Below are 24,977 nucleotides of genomic sequence, written 5' to 3' on the forward strand. Positions count from 1 at the left end.
AGATAACTTTTATAAACAGAACTTTTTTTTTTAAATAAAGGGAAAAAGTTTAGCAAGATTTTTTTTTTTTAAATCAGACATCTGCAATATTGGGGAAAGACTTTTTTCAAGAGGTATATTTCAGACCCATGGCATACACCTAGAATGATTAGAAGGCCATTGGATAACAACGTCAGGCCAGGTGTCAGAAAGACCCAAGTTCAAATCCAGACTCAGACACTTCCTAAGCTGTGTGATCTTAGACAAGTCACTTCACCCTGTTTGCCTCAGTTTCCTTATCTATAAAATGAACTAGAGAAGGAAATAGCAAATTTCTCAGTTTCTTTACCAAGAAAACCACAAAAGGGATCACAAAGAGTTGGACATGACTGAAAATGACTAAACTACAATACAAGTTCAAGCATAAATATGGAATTCCAAGCAAACCAGGTAATGATGGGATTATATTAAGCGGAGTGCCTTACAAAATTAAGAGCAGCAGACATTACCCTAAACCTATTGGTGCCAAAGCTAGCATTAACTTTAATATGACCTGCTATTACCTCTTAAGTTGAGTGATAAATAGAATATAAAGAGTTCAAATTAAAGTATCCCAATTTAACTAGAACAGATTCTGAAGAGAAATTCATTCCAATATTTTAGGAACAGATTCTGTATTTTAAACAAATATTAGTAATGGTAGCTACTAAGAATTCAAATGATCTAGTTAATAGAAAATGAATATATTTTTGACCATTTTTGGAATAGCAACCGAAATACCTCTGTCTAGAAAGCTAACCACAAGAAATCAGTACGGTTGATCCAATGGGCGTTTCAATGCTTACTATTTAATAAATTGTAAGGTCAAGGCATAGAAATAAATACTTGGGGGAGAGGGGAGAGGGGAAACTGGAATATAACCAAATTTCCAAAAAGATTCTGAAAATAAAGAGGCAGGCAGATCCCAAGGAGAGAATGCAAAAGGGGCAAGTTGGGCCTAAGAGGCCCAGACACAGAGCCCTGTTCCTGAGCTCTGACACACAGCACACTACTGCAGGCTCTGAGATCAGGCCTAGTGCCAAAAAGACAACTTCTCTGAGGAAGTGATAAATTGTGATGGATGCAAGATCGCAGCTGCTCTGCTGCTAGCCTTCCAAATGCTTGCCAAAGAGAGCGTATTAGAAATAGGAAACTTAACTCTCCAGCTAAGAAAAAAAAATTGTTGGACTTGAGGAGGAACAAGGGCCTTTCTTAAAGGTCAGTGAGGCATTAGCAACTCGAAGATAAGCTTCGCACCTTGTTAGAGGGAGGATGAATTTCCTTCTTGGCAGCCGGATGTAAGGCACACATTTAAGTAACAAACTACAGGCCTTTCTTGGCTTCTCTAGTCACTGGTACCTTCCAGACTAAATTTACCTTCCATGTACTCTGCATGTAACAGTCTTTTGCATTAGAACATAAACTTCTTGAGGACAGGTCAGGCTTTTGTATTGCCAGCATTTAACAGTTGTGCTTAAATAAATGCTTGGACCCACTGATCTAGACTTTTCTCTTTAATTCAAGGGCAAAAAAAGTTTCATTGTTCAAAAAGTTCAAAAAGTTTTTCCTTCTAATATGAATCTATGATTTAGCACAAAAGACTTTTATTAGATGAGTATTTTGGAACAATAAATGATAATATACTGATTAATTGCTGACGAATAAAATTTTTTTGTAACAGGCTTACCTTTAAGGACATAAAGTAGCTGCTAATCATTTGTATTACAAATAAAGTTAGAATAATGGAGCCTTCCATGTGACAAAGAACGAAAGACTTCAAATGACAAGTATAATTTATAAATTTAAACAAAAAGACAATATTCTAATTTCAGACTATAAACCCACAGGAATCAGCATTATTAACCATACTAGAAGATGAACACATCCAACTGGCTTGTTCTACTGACCCAACTATTTCTTTGAACCTGAATAGTCCTCTCTGTTCCAGGACTTGGGGAGACAGGGAAGAAAGGGGCCACAGGAATTATCAGCATTGACACATTAGAAAAAGAGGAAGGCTCAAGAGGTTTATGATAAAGATAAGCTGGAAACAGATTGGAGATAACAGTAAGAAACTTATGAAAAGCAACTACCACATTTGAGGTAATTGGACCAAATAAATCTATGGACAGCACCAAACACTGACCCTAAGAACCCCAGGGTCACTCCATTTACATGTGCATGCCTATGTCCCTCTCTCTGATGTACATAATCATTCTAGCCTGAGGGCCTTCCCAATATATTCTTTGGTGAATATTGCAGCTAAATGGCATAGTGGACTTTGCATCAGGCAGGAGTCAGGAGGACTCTGAGCCTCAGTCACTTCCTAACTGTGTGACCCTGGCCAAGTCACTTAACCCTGTCTGCCTCAGTTTCTTCATCTGTCAAATGAGTTAGAGAAGGAAATGGCAAACTGCTCTAGTATCTTCACCAAAAAAACCCCAAATGGGGTCAGAGTCAAACACAACTGAAATGACTAAACAAATCCCTACAAGTCACCTGTCTAAAAATAATCAATTTCTTCTATTCAACTATGCTAGAACATTAACTAGAGTTATTCTCTGGTTTAATATGTCACGTAGTCACAGGAAACATCACATCAAGTGTATTTTTTACAATCTAAGAAGAACCTATTATACAACACCTATCCCCCAGTCTCTATTAGATAAGAATCAAAATTTTACATTTGTAAAATGCATGTTAAAGTAATTAAGCATCACTATTTTAAAGGAAAATAATATAATGATTCAGAGCTGAAAGAGACGTTGAAGACTGTCTAATCTAACCTGGAAATGAGTTCACTGGCTCAAGGTCACATAGTTACTAAATAACAGAACCAAGATTCGAACACATAACAAAGACTCATTATGATACCACAGCCTCCAAAGAATCAAAAATCAAAAAAGATGGCAATTCTGGACATTTTCTAGCAGTGATACCCCAAGATAAGTGGAACATTACTTCCATGGGTCTGTAAAGGTTAGAGAACATGAGGGTACTGCTTGAAATACTAGGAAAAAGACTACATGAATTCCAAGAAACCCTTAAACTCTACTGGAATTTCACAATAAACTATCCTTTCAACAGCCACAAAATAAGATTTTAAAAGTATACTATTCTAAACATAGATAGACTCTCTGAGGAGAGAAAGATTATATATTTGAAAGGGAACAGATTCTGAATGAGACCCAACCATCTCCTCAGCTTCCAATACTGATTCCTTTTTTTTTTTTTTTTTTTTTTTTAAATACCATCAACAACTACTCAGGAGCTAAGATTAATTTTGCTTCAATGTATACATGACCAAACTTCTGATGCAACATCTCGGTAGGGGAGGGTGGCCGCTCATGAAACCCAAGTACAAATTTATCTTGGCCCAGAAATGAGATTTTTTAAACCATCTTAGCCATCTAGAAATGTAAAATATTCACCAGTCTAAATATTCAGCCTGCCTTGTTTTATGAAGTTAAATTAAATTCACATTTTATTCTACTTCTCAACAAATTGTGATTAGTTCAAGGTAAAGTAGCAAAGTCATTTCCAATGTGCTTTAGCTGCCTACTGTTTATTCCTTCTATAAACTATTCAGGACTATTAGCAGTTGCTTAGTCCCTAAATAAATTCACACAGTATTTGCAGTTAAAAGCTCAAGTGAATGTTAGTAGTAACATAATCTGCAGAACCTTCTAAATGGCAAATTGATTAATCTATAACAGAGGATTCTAATTTTCTCAGATATGTTGGAATTAAACTATGTAATTTAAATTTTAAAAAATGAGGGAAAAGAGACATAGTAAGCAGTTGAGAGCAATTCAGTAGGCTCAGCAAGTCATCTGCTGTGATATCATGCCTCAATTTTCCTCTAAGAGAAGAATCCAAGAGCCAGACCCTAAAGGTAATTGATGGCACTCTCAGGATAATTATGACGTATACTACACTTAGTGGGAAAAGGATCATTTTAGACTTAAAGCACTAAAATTGTGTCTGCCAAATGTTTGCTGCTCTGAGAGCTGCCATTTCGAAAAACAACCCAGAAATCTACTGTTTTAAGGCAACACCTCTGCCTATTCCTCAAATCTCCTTCTGCTGAAAGGTAAGAGAGAAAAGACAGCTAGAGGAAAGATGAAGGTGGCCCCTTGGGGTTGCTGGTAGACACCCAACTGCTCAATGATTCATCTCCAGCGGGTCGTTTGGGGGTTTTTCTAAAGCTAGGCCCGGTTGACACACATGCGGCATGAATAGATGCGGTCATATCAGAACCAGTTCTTCCTGTCCTCAAGTTGGGGGGAGGGAAGAATTTTTTTTTTTTTTTTTTTTTTATGAATGAGATTATTTTATTTCATTCCAGAGAATCACATTCTCAAGTTTTCCTTATAAATCTGTGAGGTTCTCTATCACATTTAACACATATTCTCTGGGCTCAAAAAAGAATAACCCACATGAGAATTTGATGATAAAGAGAACAAATCAGTTAATAACTTATCAAGAACATATTCGCCCCCATCACCTCCGGAGGCTCTTATTCTTTGCATCTCTCTCGTTTCTTAGCAACCCCACCAGCTCTTGAATGCAAACCTAGACTCCCCAGCTCACACGACCATAAACTGCCCAGTTCAAATATTTTGTCTATGGAACAGGGTAAGCTGAACTCTGTCCTGTCCATCTGAGGACTTCTATCTGTTTGGTAGTCAGTCATGAAAAGGGGAGGGGGAGGGGGGTCTGACTTAGATGAACATACCACCACCCTGAAGGTCAGTGACCAAATTTGGTCAAGCACAGAGCCATCACCAGCGTCATCATTCTTGTCACAGTCAGAACCAACTGTCACCTTGCTATTACCAGAAAGGGAAAACAACTGGAGAATATGCCTTTGCTGAGTGCTATTTACAGATGACAATGACCCCACCATCATCTTCATGTGATCTTACAATTTGTGAATAAGGAGAGTCAAAATTTAACAATAAAATGAAATTTAAAAGGCCTAATAATAGCAAAAACTTTGGTTCTAGAAGCTTATTTGGCTCTACAATATGTATTTGGAAAATCCAATTGGCCTTAAATCTCTTAGTTTAAAAAAATCCCCGAGACTGATGCATCCATTTACTTTGCAAAAAATCCATAGTTTACATTCTATTAAGACAAGTGGCTAACACCAGGACGGTACATCTTTGCTTATCCCCATTATTTCTGCTCTGAGTTTTACAACTTTCCTCCCTGCAACCTTTGGCTGACCAATACTTTTAAAAAAGGAAATTTTGTATACTTACAAAAGATATGCAGGCTGCCAGCAGTAAAATTCTAACTAATAAATCTTCAAACTGTTCGATTACAAGCTCCAATAAGGTTTTCCCTATAACAAGAAACGCAAATTATAATAATAGTTATCATAATTGTTTCAGCAAGAAACAATGAAAAATAAACTTTTCATCAGATGACTTACCTTCTTCTGCTGGCAGTTCTGTAGAATGCAGAGATTTGCAAGGAACAGCAGAAAAAAGAAAAGAAGACATTAACATTTGGTTTTTCTCCAAGGAAAATTGTTAAAATTTAAACATCCCACATTCTAGAAGCAAAACCTTTAACCAGACCAGGGACCACCCTTCCCCCAGCTGACAAGTAAAAGATACAATCTTTTCTAGCTTTAATGACCTTGTGCCTGTATTTCAGAGTGAAACCCAGCCCCTTAAGGCAGGGACCCTAAAAAGGAGACATTTCAGCCAGCTCCCCATCCTGCAAGATGTGTGTGTGTGGGGGGGGGTCTTGTGGGGAGCCCTCCGCCCCGCGTCCAGGGGAAGCCCATTTCTCCTGCCAGAGCACTGATCGGTTTCATTCCCCAGAGCTCGGCTGGAGTTGCGTGGGTGATTCACCGATGCACAAAAGGAAGGTCACAGACCAGGGAGCGGAGATTCGGCCCGGCCTGCGCCGGCCCACCCCAACCCCCCGCCCCAGTGGGGAAGGCTCTGGGGAGAGGGATTCACCACGCAAACCGGGCCGGGGAAGCTCGGGTGGGATAGACCCACGAGGTGGAGCCCCAGTCAGCCATCTTCCCTCTCTCTCAGGCCGCCTTTCCAGCCAGATGCGGACTCTACACGCCCAGGCTCCCTCCGTAGCGGGGAGTCGGGGACCCCCTAAGGAGGGGCTGCCTCCTCATCCTCCCGGACGAGCCTCACGAGAAGGGCTGCGGGAAGCCCCACCAAGGGGGGTTGACTGGGAAGCGAGGGTCCCCTCGCCTCCTGCGCCAAGCGGGCACGGTGCGAGGGTGGGGGGCGGGGGAAGGGCGGGACGGGCCCGGGGGGCGCGCGGGTGCTCCCCGGGGCGGAAGCCCCCCCCCTCGCCGCAGCGGGCACGCACCGTTGGAGCCCCAGCGCTCCTTGAGCTTCTTGACCTGCTCCAGACTCAGCCCGGTGCTCTCGTTGACGCCGAAGTAGCCGAGCACCTCCTCCACGGTCTTGGTGTGCGCGTTCTCCATGGCTGCGGAGCCCGAGCCCGCCCGGGGCCGCCTCCGGCTAGGACGCGCTCGGCTCGGCTGGGCAGCAGCCCGGGCTCACGAGGCGGCGGGGGCGCCGGGCGCGGTGCTTCCCACCCCCAGCAGCAGCAGCAGCAGCAGCAGCAGCCCGAGCCGCGGCGCTGCCTCCTCCTCCTCCGCCGCCGCCGCCGCCTCCTTCCGCTCCGCCGAGCGCTGAATCACCCCACGGGCGCCCTCCCCCCGCGGCCCCGGGGCAGGTGACGCCGCTCCCCGCCCGATCGGCTCCGACCCGGGCCCGGGACGCTCCCCTCGACCGCCAACCGCCGCCCGGTCCGGCCCGGCCCGGCCCGCGCCTCGAGCTTCGCCCGCCCGCCCGCCGGGCCCTGGGCCCCGCTGTGGCCGCGGCTCCGGAGGCGCCCCGATGCTCCCGCCCGGGGAGCGCTATCTAGCCGCAGCGGCGCTCGCTGCCTCCGCGGAGCCCCCACCCCGAGGGGCCGCGGCGCCGGTGACCCGAGGAGGAGACTGCGGCGAAGGTGGCGGCGTCGGGGACGGGAGCGAGCGGCGCGGCAGCGACGGCGGCGGCGGCGGCTCTAATAGCATTTATTCGCTGCTGCCTCCCCTCTCGCCGCCGCGGCATGTGGACGCCGCTCATTGGCCGAGAGGCACCAGCGCGGCGCCGCCGGCCGGGCCACGCCCCCTGCCTCCCCCTTCGCTCCCCTTTCCTCCTCGCTCCTCACCCCCACCCCTCCCTTTCCTCTTCGTCTCCAGCCCTCGGCCGCCTCCTTCACCCACGCCGCCCGAGAGGACGCGCTGGCCCCACCCCCTCCCGCCGGCTGCGAGGGCCCGGATCGAGGCTCGAGGCGCCCACGGCGCAGGCGCACTGCGGCCACCGGCCTGCAGTTCCGAGCGGGCATGGCGGTAGAGGTTCAGGCCTTGGGCCTCCTGTTGAGGAAGCTCCTGGGCATCCCATCGCGAAAAGTCGGGAGAGCGCTGGGCTGGTCATCGCGGCACCTCGGGGCTCACGGATACGGGTGTTCGCCCGGCCCTCGGCCGCCCCAGGCCCACAGACCGCCCGAGGCCTAATCTCCCTCCCCTCCCCCCCAGCTTTCCTCTGACTAGGATTCCCCGCCGTGGTTCCCATCTTGAGCTCTCTATCCTTTCCCTGCCCAGGCAGTGAGCCCCCGACGGCAGCTCGGGCTTTTTGCCCGGGACTTGGTGTAACGCTAATGGAGCTGCTGACTTGTATTAAGGCCTCCTGTGAAGGAGCACCCACTTTTGGCTGACTTTGAGTCGGGCACCCATACAGAGTGGTGCGCCCTCTTCAGGCTCACCAAGCCGGCGCCTTCCACTGGGCTTCCCAGACGAGGTGTTGGGACCTCCCGAGGCCCGCTGGTCCCCGGATGTGGAGAGCCCCGCGTTATCTTCTCGGGGGTGTCTCCACTCATTGTGAGTTTGTATTCTAACAGTTACCCCGATATCTCCCAGTCCGGGCCAGATCCCGCAGGCCGCAAACGGCCCATAATCCGGGGTTTGATCATCAGGTCAGTTGGAAATCTGCCTCCCCATCCCCCCACGGTGCCCTGAGTGGGGGAGGGGGACCTTCACGATTGCTTCTTCAGGAGACTGAATGTAAACAATAGCCCTCCGTCCCGAGCCAGCATTTGTTGAGCCCTTGCTGGGCACTGCGCTGAATGGCCGGCCGGCAGCGAGGCAGGGGAGGCGGGATGGAGCCTGTCCTGCCCACGGGGGCTGGGGCGGAGTGACAATCCGGTTGGGAGCTGAGGTAGCCGCTCAGTTTTACGGGGTTTTCCCCCCAACATCAAGTTTGGGGGTGAGCTAAGAATAAAGGAATTACCTTGCACTTGTATCACGTGCTAATCATACATACAACTTTATGCACGTTGTCTTTCCCTTTAAGATGGGAGCGAGGGGCGGCGAACCTCGCAGAGAGCGCTGGTCCAAAAGACGGGGAGGCCCGAATTCAAATCCTGCTTCAGTGTGACGGGCAAGCGCGAGCTCGGGGTCAGGAAACAAGGTTTTGCTTTTATATCCCCAGCATTTGTGTGTCTGGCACGTGGTAAGTGCTTCCTAAGTGTGGACTTAACTGATGACGGCCCGTGTTACTTTAGTACAAAGTTCAGAGGAGGAACAGAGAAGGGGCAGAGAACGTAGTAGGGGGTCGGGTGCGTCACAACAAAACGCGCTCTCAGTAGTTATCTAGGAGTGCGGCAGGTTTCTTTGTCATCTTATTTAAGCGTCCGGACAGATCGGGAGCCTAGCCCCAGAGGTATTAATATCCCCATTTTACAGGCGGGAGAGTAAGTGGCTTGTCCGGGATCGCGTGTCAGAGGGATCCAGCTCGGAGCTGTGACTAGTCTCCCTCGGCCCAAGGCGTCCGCAGGTAACCCCTCAGAGACCTTGGGATATCTGGGGAGAGCTCTGAGAACATGCAATTGAATGACCCTGGAGAGGAGGCTTTCAAATGATTTTGACCAGAGGTTATCTTATTTCAGTCCATTTTGGAACGAAGAAAACTTCCAGGGACGTTCATAAACTTGGTCGAGATCTTGACGTCAGTTGCCGGGCTTGCCGCAGCCACCCTTTTCTTACCGGATACTGAGAACCTGGATTGAAAGTCGGGAAGGCCGCGGGAGGTGGGAAAGTCAGAAAGGAAAGTGCTCCCCCGGTCGGCGGGAGTCCTTCACCCGGGGGTCAGACCACGTGGGCAGCGCACGTTCGGTCTGGGTAGCACATTTGAGGCGGGACGTGCTGGGCCACGTTCAGAGGAGGGCAACCAGCGGGAAATCGGAAACTTGACCCCACCAGGATGGGTAGAAGGAACTAGGCCCGTTTAAGCTAGAGAAGACGTAGCTGGGCCGGGCCGGCACCTTGTCAGTATCTGATGACCAAGAAGAGGGAACAAGCTTGTTCCTTGGTCCCAGGAGACAGAACTAAGGAGATAGTGAGCAGAAGATGCAGAAAGAACTAACGAAAAACTCAGTAAAAGAGTCGTCCAAAAGGGGAATGGGCTGCGTCATGAAGGAGGAGGATGGCATTGAAGTGGGCACTCTGGGGTAGACACGGTCTAGGATGGCTGCTGTGGTCTCTTCCAACTCTGAAAGCCTCTGGTCAGCCCCAGTCCATACCTGAACAAGAGCCACTACTGTACCGTCTGACAAGTGGCCATTCAGTTTTTGCTTGAAATCTCCCTAAAGGAGCACACCCACTGTTCTTGGGGCAGCTCACTCCACTCTGGATTAGCTTTAGTCCTTAGGAAGTTTTTCTAACTTCTTAACATCCCTCCCAAACTTCAGATCTATTTACAACTTCAATTTACTGCTCTTAGTTCTGCCTCCTGGGGTCAAAGAGACGTCTCATTCTTCCTGTTCATGAAGGCCTTCTGAATACGAAGCCGGCTATCATACCCCTTCTGCACCCCTAGCCTGTCCCATTATCTGCCGTTTTAGAGGCTTCCTGGGATGGTGAAAAGAACATTAAATCTGAGATCAAAAAGCCTGTTTTTGAATCTCAGCTCTGTCCGGTACAACTTAAGTGACCTCAAGCAAGTCAACTCAGTGGGCCTCCATTTCCTCGCCTGAAAAGCCCCTTAAGAAGAATTGTACTCTGCCTACTGAGAGTTCATAAATACTTTCCTGGCAAAAGAAGAGGGGAGAGTGGCATAGTAATTTATTATTATTATTTTTAACTCCCACACTTGGTCTTATGATACCATTTGTCTGTGTTAGAAATCACAGGTTATGATCTGGGAATTTTTAAATAGCTATTAGAGTAGCATAGAATGCCTGAGTACCTAGTTCTCAGCAGCTCCAGGCTGGGGAAGATGGAGGCACTGACGCCATAATGTTAGGTATATTTTCTTTTCTGTCACTTTCTCCAACAGGGAGAAGGAGGGCCACTTTGCTCCAAAGCCTACACTTTTAGCTGCAGATATTTGTTCAAATATTCTTTATAAAACCCACGTCTCCCTGATATAAAGGAATTACACCACTTAACTGGGAGGGTGGAGGGGAGGGACCTCTGCACTGAATCCATGGACAAAATGTGTGCAAATTAGGTTTTCAGAGACCAGCAGCCTTCTTATAGCAGGTTGCCAAAGCAAAACATTTTGTCTATCTGTAGAGGCAGAGCACACCCTGAAAGGAGCAGGGGAGAGCCAGCTCAGCTGCCCCAGAGTTCAGCCTGAGGACTGGAAACATTAATTCCTCCAGCCAGATGCAGGTCACATTGCACTGCCCAGCTGAAAGAATCATGCACGTCATCTCATTTCATTATTTCCAAGGAGTGGAGGCTGGCATGAGGTTTTGATTGATACCTGGAAGAAGATTAAAAAAAAAAAAAACTTAACCACCATGAAGCAAGCAAACAAAAATTCTTGTGTATGGTAATGCACCAGGTGAAGCAAGGTGGAAACTGGTTAGGTCACAGCCATGGAGTAACTTCCCGTGATTGTTCCAGGGTGTTGCACTGAGGGGCTGATGGCTATTTTCTTTCTGCTAACATCTACACCATGTATAGCCAATCCCAGTTGTCTCTTCTGGCACTACCAGAATAGAAGATTAAGTATTTTTAAGCATTATGGAACTTGCAAGAAAAGTGCTTTCTAAACTCAAAGACCTAAAAAGCTGTGGGATTTGTTCATAAAGGTAAATTGTAATTATTATTATTACTGTTCTGCACTGGAGGGTCAAACTGGAATTTAATGATCATACTTCCGTGACTTCCCCCACCTGTTCACCTTAGCATCTTTTCTCTGTAAAATAAGTATAAGGCAGTAAGAATTTATAATAATAGCTGGCTTTTATGTAAAGGCTCAAAAAGTACTTTATATGTTATTTCATGTGATCCTTACAACTCTATGAAAGTGGGGTTTTTTAACCCTAATTTACAGATAAGGAAAGTGAGACTCAAAGAGGTCACAGAGTAAGTGTGAGTATTCAAATTCATGTCTTTCCCAGTCCAAGTCCAGCACTCTCTGTTTCCTGGGCCACCCAGTTGCCCCATTTGTTAAGTGCCTACTATCTATTGGATACTGTGCTGAGCACTGGGAACACATTCTGTCAGGCAGGAAGCAAGACAAAGATAACATGTAAGCATTATAGGACTATGGTTCTAGAACTGGAAGCAACCTTGTAAGTGGTCTAGTTCAGCAACCTGTGTCCAAGATCCTTCATATAGAAGAGAGAGAGCTGGGAATTGGAAGGTATGACCCCAAATCCAGGGCTCATTCCACGATGACATGACACTGCTACTGAGAGCAGAGGCATATATAGCACTCCAAGGTTTGCCAAAACTCTTTACAAACATTTCCTTATTCCATTCTGATTTTAAATCTTTGATACTATAGACATGAGAAGAATGACATGAACATAAGTGAAACCCCCAAATAGTCGAGTATTTATCAGATAAACTGCATTGTAAATGTTTAAGAATGGCATTAAAAATGTTTATTTTCAGTTTCAAATTCTCTCCCTCAGTGAAAAGACGAGAAATATGATAACAATTATACTTATGAAGTCATGCAAAATAGTTTTACATTAGCTATGTGGCAAGAGAGAAAAAAAGCAAGAAAAATAAAATGAAAACAATGTGCCTCAATCTACTCAGAGCTCATTGTCTTTCTGGTAGTGAATGACATTTTTCATCATGAGATCTTTGCTATTGTCACAGACATTTGGATCAGAGGAGCTGTCTTTGACGGTTGGTTGTACCATATTGTTGTTAATGTGTACAAAGGTGAGCAGTCACTTCACTTTGCGTCGGTTCATATAAGTCTTACTAGGTTTTTTCTAAAACTGTCTCCATCATTTTTTGCAGTTCAATAGGATTCTATTACATTTACATATCACAACTCATGCAACCATTCCCCAGTTGACAGATATCCTCTTAGTTTATAATTCTTTGCCATCATGAAAGGAGCTATTTTAAGCATTTTTGTACATATGGATCCTTTTCCTTTTTATTTGATCTCCTTGAGATACAGACTTAATAGTAGTATTGCTGTTATTATCAGCAAAAGATAAGATCAAGATAACAGCTGATAATAAAAGCTATGCACAGTTTATCAAACTGATAGTCTTGAGTATAATTCCAAATTGTTTCCCAAAATGGTTATTCCAGGGTACAGCTCCAACAGTGCATCAATATCCCAATTTTTCCACATTTTTTCCCCACAATTTGTCATTTTCTTTTTCTATTATGTTTGTCTTATAGGTATGAGGTGGTACCTCAGAGTTGCTTTAATTTGCATTTCTCTTAATAGTGATTTAGAGATTTATTCATATGACTACAGATAGCTTTGATTTCTTAGTCTGAAATCTGCCTGTTCATATTCTTTGATCATTTCTCAATTGAGGAATGACTTGTATTCTTATAAATTTCTCTCAGTTCCCTATATATTTGAGAAATGAGTCCTTTATCAGAGAAACTTCCTTTATATTCCCTCCCTCCCAGTTTTCTGCTTTCTCGACTGTATTGATTTTGTTTGTGGAACACCTTTTTAATTTAATTAATCAAAATGATCCACTTTACCTCTTACAATCCTCTCTGTTTCTTGTTTATTATCTAAACATCTGATGGATAATTTTTTCCATCCTCCCCTAATTTGCTTATATTATCACCCCTTATATCTAAATCATGTACTCATTTCAAGCTTGACATAAATGACAAGATATTGGTCTAAGGATGACATTTTTAACAGATGTTGGCATATGAAAGACTCATCATCCCCCAAATACATGGAATAAAGTTTTCAAATATAGAGACCTCGCATGTGGGAACAGGACACAGTACACATCATCACTGTCATCCTGTATGATTTGGAAGTTGTCCCAAACAGGCTGAGTTTACATCCCAGTATTCCTATTCACTTACCCCAAGTAGTCATTTTTATCTATGTAATAGATTCAATATCATTAGATATACATACAAGAATAGCAATTCAAGCATTAACTTTGTGTGTGTGTTTGGTATTCTAGATAGCACATGGCAAGAGAGCAAATTATTCTACCTGAACCCTGTTTTAAAAAGATGAATTAGATAACAGCAACAATAACAAAAACCTAGCAGAATAAATTAGAATAATCTAAGAATGGAGAGAGATACCTATTATACTTGCTCTTTGAGCTGTCCCAAGGATGCTTAGAAGACTCGCATCTCAGTATTTTTATTTAGCTACAAAAGGCAACTATTTTATCCACCTGTGCTATTAATAATCAGAACGTTAAATGTAAAAGAACAAGACAAGTCTAGTAACTTGTTCTGGGTCTGTTCTGTCAGAACTTCACTGAAAAGATGAGAACTAGATAACAGCTGACAATTACCTGGCTCTTTAATAGAGCTCTGTGAAGTGCTTCATTTGATCCCAACCATCCTGAAAATATATTATCCCCATTTGACCGATGAAGAAACTCAGGCTCTAAGGAAAAAGGATCATAGTATTAGGAATGGAAAGGACCTGAAGGGCCATCTAGTCCAACCTTTTCATTTTACAGATGAGGGAACCGAGACCCACAGTCAACCACTGAGGAGGAGTGGTTGTCTGGGTGACACAATGGATAGAGCTCAGGACATCTAGTCTCAAGCACTTACTTGCTGTGTGAAATTGGGCAAGCTGCCTAACTTCTTTCTGTTTAAGTTTCTTCATCTATAAAAATGGATAATTAAAGCACTTATTCCCATAGTGTAAAGCACTTTGAAAACTTTATTATGTAAATGCTAGCTATTATTATTAGACTTGTTCGTGATCCTCTAACTTGGGTTGGAGGAAGTATTTTGAATTCAGGTCTTTCCTGGCTTCAGGCTCAGCATGCCTTCCACTATTGTCCCCACCCGCCTCTACAAGTCTTCAAACAATAGATCCAAGACCTATCTCTGGGTCCACATTTACCATCTTTTTAAATTAGCCATCTTCCAAATGTGACCACAGATCAGTTGAATCACAATTATAGGTGATCCATGGGGTAATGAAAAGACATGTCGGGCAGCTTATTACCAACAATGATATGTTCTCATGATATCTTAAAAGTTATTAGCAAGAATGTGATAGCTAATTTCATATGGCTCTTTAAGATTTGCAAATAATTTTTACATGATCTCAGTTGATTCCTATTATAATCTGGTATAATATCCATTTTTACATATGAGAAAAATGAGGCTTTAAGGCATGAAGTGATTTGTCCTTGGCTATGCAAGTAGCAAGTGTTAGAAGTGATATTTGAATCAGTTTTGAAATCAATTATTCTATCGTACTACTATTCATACTATGAAACTGAACTGAAAACTGAAAAACAAGTAATATATCAAGAGAGAAGGATAACAGAAAGCCCAAGTATTGTACTGTTACCCACAAAATGTTACCAAACGGCCTGTAATAGTAACTGATTTTTACCTAGTATTTTAAGAATTGGAAAGTACAAATACCTCATTTGATACTCAAAACAGCTTGGAAGTAAATATTATCCTTATTTTACAGATGAGGAAACGGAGGCACAAAGAGCTTAAAGCATTGGATGGATGCTTCATTGAGATTTTATGGAATGACATGGATTTCCATTGCACAGGATAAGAAATTGTGGGAGGGCACCAGTATAGAAAGTGCTCATATTGTTGAGATCAACAGATCCAGAACATACTGAATTGTAATCTCAGCTTTCCTGTGCTGAGGTTATCCAACTCAAAAGTGGGCTTCATAGATTCTCTTTCCAAGGTTCACTAATAGCTGGACTCAGTATGCAAATTGAGTGAAAGGGTGGAAAGAAAGGGAAACTTACAAAAAATTGGGATTCTGAAGAAGGAAGGATAGGATAAGGATTACATTTGATGAATGCTAATAAAGAGAGAAAAGAGTTCATTGGCTTGATGGCTGCCTGGAAGTAGGCCAGGTGGAAAAGGCTTGAAGTTGGGGAGCAGGGACTGAGAGACACTTTGTCCCTATAGAGGAAAGGAAGACTTAACTAAGAAAGTGTGGGGATGAAACACAAGGAAAGAGAAAACTGCTAGATTAAAATGCAAGTACCTGCACAAAGGGAAACTATAATGAAGAGTCTTAAGGATTTTTTTTTTCCTGAAATCTAGTTCAAAAAATAAGCTTATGTCCATTTAAAGAGAGGGGCAAGGGAATGAGCCACTGGAGAACTGATTAAAAGTAAAAACCGGATCAACTAATAATCTCTACCTATTTAAATATAGTTTGTATCCTATGGCTTCCTGTTAGCCTCATCCTCTAAATGGAAGGTTAAATATGGGTTCAGCAGGTGACCCCCTACAGAGGAAAATGGGATTCCTAAAACAGTTTTCTTCAAATCTACCACCTGCTCAGAGGCTCCCTGTCATGTGTAGGATGAAGAACAAACTCCTTTCCAACTTTTATTTTTTACTCTACAAGAACTTTCTGCTTTGGCCTGGTTTGTGTACTCCCTGTTCCTTGGACACACTGAGTACATTCCTATATCTATGTCTTTCTTTGTTCACTGTCATTTTCCCCAAATGGAATGATCAACGCTTCAGCCTTCCACCTGTCCATATCCATCCTTCAAGGCTCAGCTCAAGTCCCTGATCTTCCAGAAAGCCTTGCCATGTATGTCACCCTCCCTCTTCTGAATTCCTCTGGTATTTATTTTCTGTATCACCTGTTTGGTACATACAATATTAGCCTGATACCCTTCATTGACACTTCCCGTACTTTCTATCTTGACTTACCAACTACATTACAAACTTCTTTAGGGCAGAGGCCCTTTAGGGCAGGTTTTTTGTATGGTCCTTGGTATCCTGCATAAGGTTACTTATATATAAATAAGATTAATTGGAGATAATCAACAGAAAAGGTGTAAACATTAAGGAGAATCAAAAGCTTCTTGTGGAAGAACAGATTTCAGTCTTAGTTGGGACTTGAAGGAAGCTAGGGAGGCCAGGAGATAGAGATGAGGAAGGAGAACATTTCAGACATGAAATTGAGTGAATGAATGAAGTAAAGGGAAAGTGCCCCAAACACAAGCTTATGTGACCAACAGTAAACACCAGGAAGACTTTTGTTTTGATGGCTGCTCTGGTTTATTTTACCATTGTTCTAAAACCTCTGTGGTCTCCTTACCTTCTTGGATTACTTTTCTCGAGTCAGTCAACTATCAACAAGCATTAAGTCTCTACTATGTGCTTCACATTGTGCTAAGCACTGATGATACAAAGCAAAAACAGTTTCTGCCCTCAACATGCGAACAACTATGTACGAACAAGATATATTCATAATTTGGAAATAACTTCAGAACATAGTTATGGCAACACCATTTTAAAAACAAATTTATATAGCCCTGTCAAAGTACTGTAGAATGATTTTCAAAATGGTAGCTCCCTGATGGGATAATGCAGTTTAAATATAGCAGCTATTCCACCATGCCCCCCTTCCCTCCAAGTCAGGTTGCTCTTTGATTTTTGTGGAAAGACGTCAAAAGTTTTCCACTGTCCTTGTTGCCCCTCTCCTTTCTCTTTTATCTTAAGGTGCAAATAACTTAAACAGCAAAGTGCACAAAATACAGAGATGAACTGCCTTGTCAAGCCCAGGAGAAAGGTGAATAAAGGTTGAACGTGATTTTAATTTTTAAATCATTGAACTGGTCTGATGGATTCCTTCTCTATCACCAGGCAGCAGTGTATGGCAGCAGCAGCACCAATAGCCAGAGGCAGGTAGAGTTTCACTCCGGCAGAAGTCCAAGGACTGGGCATGCGAAGGATAATGTTGCAGTGGGCAGATTCCTAGAATAGGATCTTTGTTCCTGAGCTGACCAGCTGGCTCTCTCAATTTCCAACAATAGAAGAAAAAGGGGAGGTGGGAGGCTCAGGGGTTTCCTTTTGTAATCTTGCTGTAGTTACCTGAGTGCTTACTGATCTCCTTAGATTAGTTGCCCTTTTGGTCACCTTGTGATTTTTTTTTCATCTCCTGATTGGGGGCAGGAATCGGTGGGAAATGGATCCAGCTCTTACTGTGTATCTTGATAGGAACATGTCTGACGGGCCCAGTCTGATCCTCCATCTGGTTGGAGCATCCTATTGAAGCCAAGACTATTTTCCTCCCAGCTCCTCTCTTTTCCCCTATTCCTGCTATTGAATCCCTTCTGTAAGACAAAAAGCGAAATATCTCTAATTCTGTTTTAGTGCCTAGTTCATTCCTTGCCTACACTTTGCAGCCTCTAATGGAGTCTGGCTTTGGAATCAGAGGTCTTGGGGTTGGATCCTAACTCTGACCTTGGCCAAGATATTTCACCTCTATGGGTCTCATTTTTCTTATCTTTAAAATAAGGAGGTTGGATTACACTTTTTTTTTTTTTTTTTTTTGAGGCTGAGGTTAAGTGACTTGCCCAGGATCACACAGCTAGGAAGTCTTAAGTGTCTGAGACCTCCTGAATTCAAGGCTGGTGCTCTATCCACTGCACCACGTATCTGCCCCGGATTACACTTTTAAGATCTTTAAGTTCCCTTCCTCCTCTAAATAGATACTTTTCATTCAAATACACTTTCATTGTTTTCTACTGCTCCTGTTCTTGCACTCAACTGGCAATCTGAATTTCCTAAAGTGATGTGACCATGTCGCATCAGTTGCAATAGCTCCCCCATTACCTCCAGGATCCAGCAAAAAAAAATCTGTTTGGTTCTAAAAGCCCTCCATGATTTGATCTCTTCCTACTTATCCAATCTTTCGATACCTTCTTCCCCTCATCTCACTCTAAGATCCAATGACTTTGGCTTCTTTATTGTTCTTCAAACAAGACACTCCATCTCCCAACTTTGGCCATTTTTACTCATTATTCACCAGATCTGGAATACTCTTCTCCCTCACCTTGGCTTCCAAGTCTCAGACAAAATCTCACCTTTTACAGGAAAACAATAGATATTGATCTATAGCTCTCTATATAAGCTTAATTTTTTAAAAAAATATTTATTGATAGGAAGACTGATATATAATGTAATTATTTCCTCTATACAAAGATTTTGTCCAACAGAAAAACATTCTGAAGTCTAAAATACTGGATTTTTTGTGTTAATTATAGGAAAAGGGAATTCAAAATCGATTTTATTGAAAACCCTGAAAAAGATTGGGTCTCCTCCCTAAAGAAGACATGAATGAGATGAAAGGTTAATGGGGCTCCCTGGTGGCACACAGAAGGCAAACTGGTAACCTGGGACACCAAACTTGCCACTGACTTGGAGCCTTTGGATTGGAAAGCAAAGGCAGTGAAAGGAAAGTTGCAAACATCTTGTCAAACGTCAAAGAATGCTAGTTTGGGCTTCATTTGGGCTTCAACTATGCCCAGGAAGGCAGAATGAATAGGAAAAGGCAAATGAGCAGCTAGCCATCAGCTAACTTCAGCTGACAACTTAGTCTTGGGTAGCACTATAACTTCCCTTGCCATTGTCATCCTCAGTCTATTAACTTATAGTTTATAATATACACACAAACACATATGTAGTCTTCCTGTAGAAGGTAAGATTTATATGTATGTAAATGTAATGTACACATGCACACAATATGCACACATATTTACACACGTGTGTATACATGTGTATGTTGTGTGTGTATTGACCACAATGCCTGCCACATAGCTGATGCTTAAATGAATGCTGGTTGACTTGACTTAGAAAAACCTTCCCATGATCCAGGTAATAAGTTTCCTTCTTCTTGAAGTCTTTCCTTCTGCCTTCTTTCAGTCTGCTTTCTCACCTGCTTTACTGTAATCTTGTCCTTAGTCTGTACCACTAAGTAGCCTCTGCTCCCCTGGCCTCTATGTGTGAGGAAGAAAACAGTTGTTCACTACCTCCCATTAGTTACTTCTATTCCAAATGGTCTATAGAACCAGTTCTCTCTCTTTTGAGATTGAAAGTAAACATCTTGCTTTTGTTATTGTTGTTGTTAAAGCTTTTTGTTTTTCAAAACATGCATGGATAATTCTTCCACATTAACTCTTGCAAAACCTTATGTTCCAATTCTCTTCCTCCTATCCATATGGCAAGTAGTCCAATATAACATCTTGCTTTTTCAGTTTCACTGGTGGATCTATTATGGGGGGGTGGGGGGTGGGGTGGGGGGTTGAAGGGTTGGGGATGGGATGAGGAGATGATAAGGGCTAGGTGCCATACAAGAAAGCAGAGATTCTCAGTCCCATCATTTGGCCGGAAAAGTTTGTAAACATTAGATGTTTCCCTTCAGAGATTCATCTTGGAATACAGTGCACCAATTGCATCCTCCCAATCATTCTCCCCTCTCCCCAATAAAATCAACTCGCACATATAGCTTTGTTCTCAATAGGCAAAATGCTCTCAAGATTTGATATAGTATCTCAGAGACATTCATTTCAAGGCTAAAGTCTGGCTCTCTCAGAGGGTCAACACCTGATTGGTGATGTCAGTGGAAAGGTAAACAGGGATTAAAAGGGAGTAAAAGTGAAAGCATTGCTTAGAGCAGTAGACTGAAGAAGATCATTAGCAAGTTAAAGAAGTTCATTGCTAAGATAATGACTCCGGAACAGAAGGACAAAAGCCTATCCTTTCTTAAAACTTCTAGTGAAACCTAGGGTCAGTAACTTAGGTCATCGGAGACTGAGACATTTTATCTTGGGAAAGAGATACTTAAAGGATCTGGCAGCTTAAATTCCTGAAATCCCAAAATTAAATGAGTCAACAAATGAAATTCTATAACTGCAGACCCACACCTGGATACAGAGGTGGATCCTAGTTTTTGAGGGAAAAAATTGGGAAAGGCTGTGTCCAGGTCCAGTGTCTCCTCACCCAATACAATGAATGGAAACATGGTCGCTCAGTAATAAATGCTGGAATGCAGCACTGAGCCAGCCCAGGGAGAGGTGGGGAATAGAGAAGAATCATTGTGGGCCCCACTGAAATGTGGCCACCCCTGAGGGCGGGGTGGGTGGAAGAGCAGCTGTCTTAACTGAACACACAGCCTAGAACGAGAAAGAAGCTATGCTGAGCTGGCCTGCCTCTGGAGGGGGAGGGCGGAAGCAGCAACCTGAGCTGGAGCCTTGCCAGGGCAGTGGGATTAACTGCCAAGCCCTGGCCAAAAAAAGGGCCCCGGGATTTTTATTTTTGTTCATTTTCCATTACAACTGCACAGCAACACAAACAAGCCACACAACAATGTGAGCTGCCGGGAGCATTTTTTTTTTTTCCCTGTACAGTTTGCCATCTGAATACCACACATCTTGCTGACCTCATCTTACTGAAGTTTCATTCTTGGAGCCGGATGACTTCCCTACCAATGGCAGAGGGAAGAAGGCATTGCCATGTTCCAACTATGTGAGTGTAGGAACTAAAAGGAAATGAAAAAAATGGTCCTTTGCAGTTTAAAATCCTATAAGGATGTAGCTTCACAAGAAGCCAGTGGCGTTTATGAGAAGGTAGATGGAGTTCAAGCCTTGTGCGCACTAGTCCCTGTCCTTGTCTGCCCTCCATTTCTTTTTTGCCCTTTGGAGCCCCACTCAATCATTAATTTCTCTTCCACCCTGCTCTTTCTTCATACTCTTCTTGCAGTCATGGAAACCTGGTTGTCTCCCAAAATCACTGGGTCCTTCATCATCACCTTCTTCAGTAATATTTTCTCTTCCTCTCATGCTCAACAGGTTCTCCACGGTCCCTTCCAGACCACTACTTCTGCCATTACCACTCAGCAACTTCTCCTTTCAAAATTCATTCCATTTGTCTTTACCAACTGGTTTGGTAGTTGTTATTTTGATCTCTCAAACTCCAGGTCACTTTCCCTCCTTTCTCAAGGAGTTCAGGACTTGGCCCCATGACTTTTTTTCTCTAGCCCGATCCTTGCTGGGAATTTTGATAACGGAAGCTGTCATTTTCACAATTTCCATTACAAACAAATATTCTTGTTCCCAGTCTAAACACTTTCCCCCTTCAATATCAAAGGGAAGCTGTAATGAAGAGTCTAAGGATTTTACCTGAAATCTAGTTTAATATCACCCTACTTCATTTACCTAAAGCAGTGTTCCTCACACTTTTTTTTTTTAATCTTAGGATTTTTTTGTACTCTTAAAAATTATTGAGAGTCCCTGCCAAGATTTTTTATTTATATGGAATATATCTACTTAGATTTACTAGAAACTAAAATTATTGAAAATTATATCTTAGTATCATTATGAAAATTTTTTTTCATGAAAGTCATGTTGTGAAATAAAACATAGAAGAGTATGCTTCCAAACTATATTCAGACTAAATCAGTTCTTTCTCTGGGTATGGATAAGCTTTTTCATCATAAATTCTTTCAAGTAGTCATGGATCTTTGTATTGCTGAGAATAGCAAAGTCATTCATTCATATGAAAATCATCTTGACCTCAGGTCTTAGTAAAATCATTTTGACCTCCTTTATTCCCTGAAAAAAGTGTTGGTGACACCCATGGATCCCTGGACTACACTTTGAGAATCATTGACTTAAAGCCGTGAGAATCATTGACTTAAAACTATGGTTATATCTTAGAACTCATTAGGGCCTATCTGAACTTTGAACGTCTCTTGTTTTCTCATAATACCCTGTCCTTCCATCTTTCTAGTTTTTAAGTCTTTCATTCTTACCACAATCTCCCATTCATTCATTCATTCTTCTTTCACTCAGAACTTCAACCTTGTTTTGGACTTATTTTCTTCTCTTCACTAGATAAGCCCTAGATCTGGCCAGTTCAATTGTCCTCTACTCTCAATTTCCTTATCACAAAAAGTCTTTTTTGCTCCTACTCCACAGCTGCTATAGGAAGCTCGAAATCATACCATCTAATCAATAAAGTTATATTAATATATTTCAGGCAGTGGACTAGGTGTTTGAGGCACACGGTAACAATAGGGATCATTATAATCTTACATTGTCTGATCCCAACTAGGCCCTCACTGTTACAGGGCAAAACTTGTATTCTTCTTTGATTGCTCTCTTGCCTACTCTCCTCAGTGTCAGTCCCAAATCTTTTTTTCAAGTCCCTGAGTATCTCCTCCACACCCTCTCAGGCTCAGTACAAGTCCTTACCTCTAAGAAGTTACAAATTATCCACTGCAAAGAGTAGAGCTTGCTCTTCACATCAAACCTCTCCATCATTATCCCTTATCCTCTCTGACTCTGGGCTCTCAGAATTAGCCCTTCTCTTGGATAAGGCAAAGTCCTCTACATGGGCTCTTAATTTCATTCTCTTTCCTGCTTCCTCTAATAGTTTGAGCCCAATTCCCTCCAGATCCTTTCCACAAGGATTCTGCTATGGACACACTTTTCTGTCCCTATGCCTTTTCACCTGTTCCCAAGGATCCCCAAAATTTACACTTAATCTTTATGCTGGATTTTAGTTATCACCTAAAATCAATATTTCTTCTTACAATTCCCATGGTTATATCAATCTCAGTGTGCCTAAAAGAGACTAATTTTCCAAACTTGGCTATTTCCATTAAGGATGCCACTGTATTTCTAGGGATCCAGAAATATAGGTGAGATTTATAACTTCACATTGATTCCTGACCCTTCCCTCTCTCCCACGTATAATAGTTGACAAATCTTATTGATTTTTGTCTTGATAACGTTTCTCTTCTTCTACCTTTGTTTTCCTTCAAGACTCAGTTCAGATTTCTACTTTTGCAGAATATCTCTGTCCCTGGATGCTAGTATCTTCCCTGTTGAGATTAAATTCCATTTACTCTGTATGTATATATTTATTTAGTTTCTTGAATTTTCTCTATTAGAATGGGAGCTCCTTGAGAACAGGAACCATGTCTTTATTTATTTTTTTTTTTTTTGTATCTCTGTCCAGTTCCTGGCATACAATAAACCTTTACTGCTTGTTGACTGAGTGTATTCACAGGTGTATTATTCGAGGTTATATTTGTACAGTCTCTCACTAGGGCTACTGTAAGTCTTTTCATTGATGTTTTTCTTCCAGTCTCTTTCCCTTCCCTCCCATACCACATCCAACCTATCTGACAAAAGTAATCTCAAAAGGTCATTTCTTTGCTTAAAAATCCTTAGTGAATTCCTATTACTTATAGGAAAAATATAAAATCTCAAGCTTATCTCACCTCCCTCCCTACAATAGTGTTTTATTTTTCCAAATACACATAGATTTTCCACCATTTTTATAAGATTTTGTGTTCCAAATTTTTCTCTTTGATCATTATATACTTCAACAACAATACCATATGATGATCAATTCTGATGGAAGTGGCCCTCTTCAACAATGAGATGAACCAAATCAGTTCCAATTGTTCAACAATGAAGAGAACTAGCTATACCCAGCAAAAGAACTCTAGGAAGTGAGTGTGAATCATTATATAGCATTTCCAATCCCTCTGTTTTTGTCCACTTGCATTTTTGATTTCTTTCTCAGGTTAATTTTACCTTATTTCTAAGTCCAATTTTTCTTGTGCAGCAAAATAACTGTATGGATATGTATACATAAATTGTATTTAACATATACTTTAACAATACATGTGAAATATATTGTTCTACCTGCCACATGGGGATGGGGGGGAAGGAGGGAAAAGTTTGAACAGAAGGTTTTGCAAGGGTCAATGCTGAAAAATTATCCCTGCATATATCTTGTAAATAAAAAGCTATATATATGTAAACAATTAAAAAAAAACCCAAAAAACCAAAATTTTCTCTCTGGTCCCCAAGATAGCAAGCAATTTAATATGAGTTAAACATGTACAATTCATTTAAACATATTTCCATATTTGTCATATTGTATAAAAAAAATCAGACTAAAAGGGAAAAAATCACAAGAAACAAGAAAACAAAAGAGAAAATAATATGCTTCCATTCACATTCAGTCTCCATTGTACTCTCTGGATGCAGATGGCATTTTCCATCCCAAGTCTATTGGAATTGCCTTGAATCACCTCATTGTTGAGAAGAGCCAAGTCCATCACAGTTGATCATCACATAATCTTGTTACTTTGTGCAATGTTCTTTTGGTTCTGCTCAGTGTCACTCAGCATCAATTCATGCAAGTTTTTCCAGGCTTTTTTGAAATCAGTCTGCTCAGCATTTCTTTCTTTTTCTTTCTTTCTTTCTTTTTTTTTTTAAAGCTTTTTATTCTTAAAACATATGCATAGATAATTTTTAACATTCACTCTTGCAAAACCTCGAGTTTTAAATTATTTTCCCTTCTTGCCTCTTCTCCCTTTCCAGATGGCAAGTAATCAAATATATGTTAAGCATATGCAATTCTTCTATACATATTTCCACAATTATCATTCAGCACAAGAAAAATCAGATCATAAAGGGAAAAAATGAGAAAGAAAACAAAAAGCAAGCAAACAACAAAAAGAGTGAAAATACTATCTTGTAATTCACACTCAATCCCCACAGTCTTCTCTCTGGGTGCAAATGGCTCTTTTCATCACAAAACCATTGGAATTGGTCTGAATCATTTTGTTGTTGAAAGGAGCCGTGTCCATCAGAATTAATCATCGTATAATCTTGCTGTT

The 24,977-nt window shown here is 42.1% G+C and overlaps 1 protein-coding gene across 4 annotated transcripts in view; it reads right to left on the reverse strand.

Annotated features, from left to right (window-relative positions):
* The window catches only part of ATP2A2 (ATPase sarcoplasmic/endoplasmic reticulum Ca2+ transporting 2), a 51,839-nt gene extending 44,604 nt beyond the window's left edge, over nt 1-7,235 (reverse strand). For 2 of the 4 annotated variants that reach the window (XM_074297629.1, XM_074297624.1), the window contains exons 1-3: nt 6,370-6,689; nt 5,459-5,476; nt 5,286-5,368 (exon numbers count right to left, since the gene is read on the reverse strand). In XM_074297629.1, coding sequence (XP_074153730.1) covers nt 5,286-5,368; nt 5,459-5,476; nt 6,370-6,487 — 219 coding nt within the window. In that variant the 5' untranslated portion in view covers nt 6,488-6,689. Of the gene's footprint in view, nt 1-5,285; nt 5,369-5,458; nt 5,477-6,369; nt 6,690-7,150 lie in introns of those variants that run through there. The other 2 variants (XM_074297634.1, XM_074297639.1) reach the window with 2 other exon arrangements.
* Between the last annotated feature and the right edge of the window lie 17,742 nt (nt 7,236-24,977).

Source organism: Sminthopsis crassicaudata, chromosome 1 (assembly GCF_048593235.1).
Source record: "Sminthopsis crassicaudata isolate SCR6 chromosome 1, ASM4859323v1, whole genome shotgun sequence".
In the NCBI taxonomy this organism is placed as follows: Eukaryota; Metazoa; Chordata; class Mammalia; order Dasyuromorphia; family Dasyuridae; genus Sminthopsis; species Sminthopsis crassicaudata.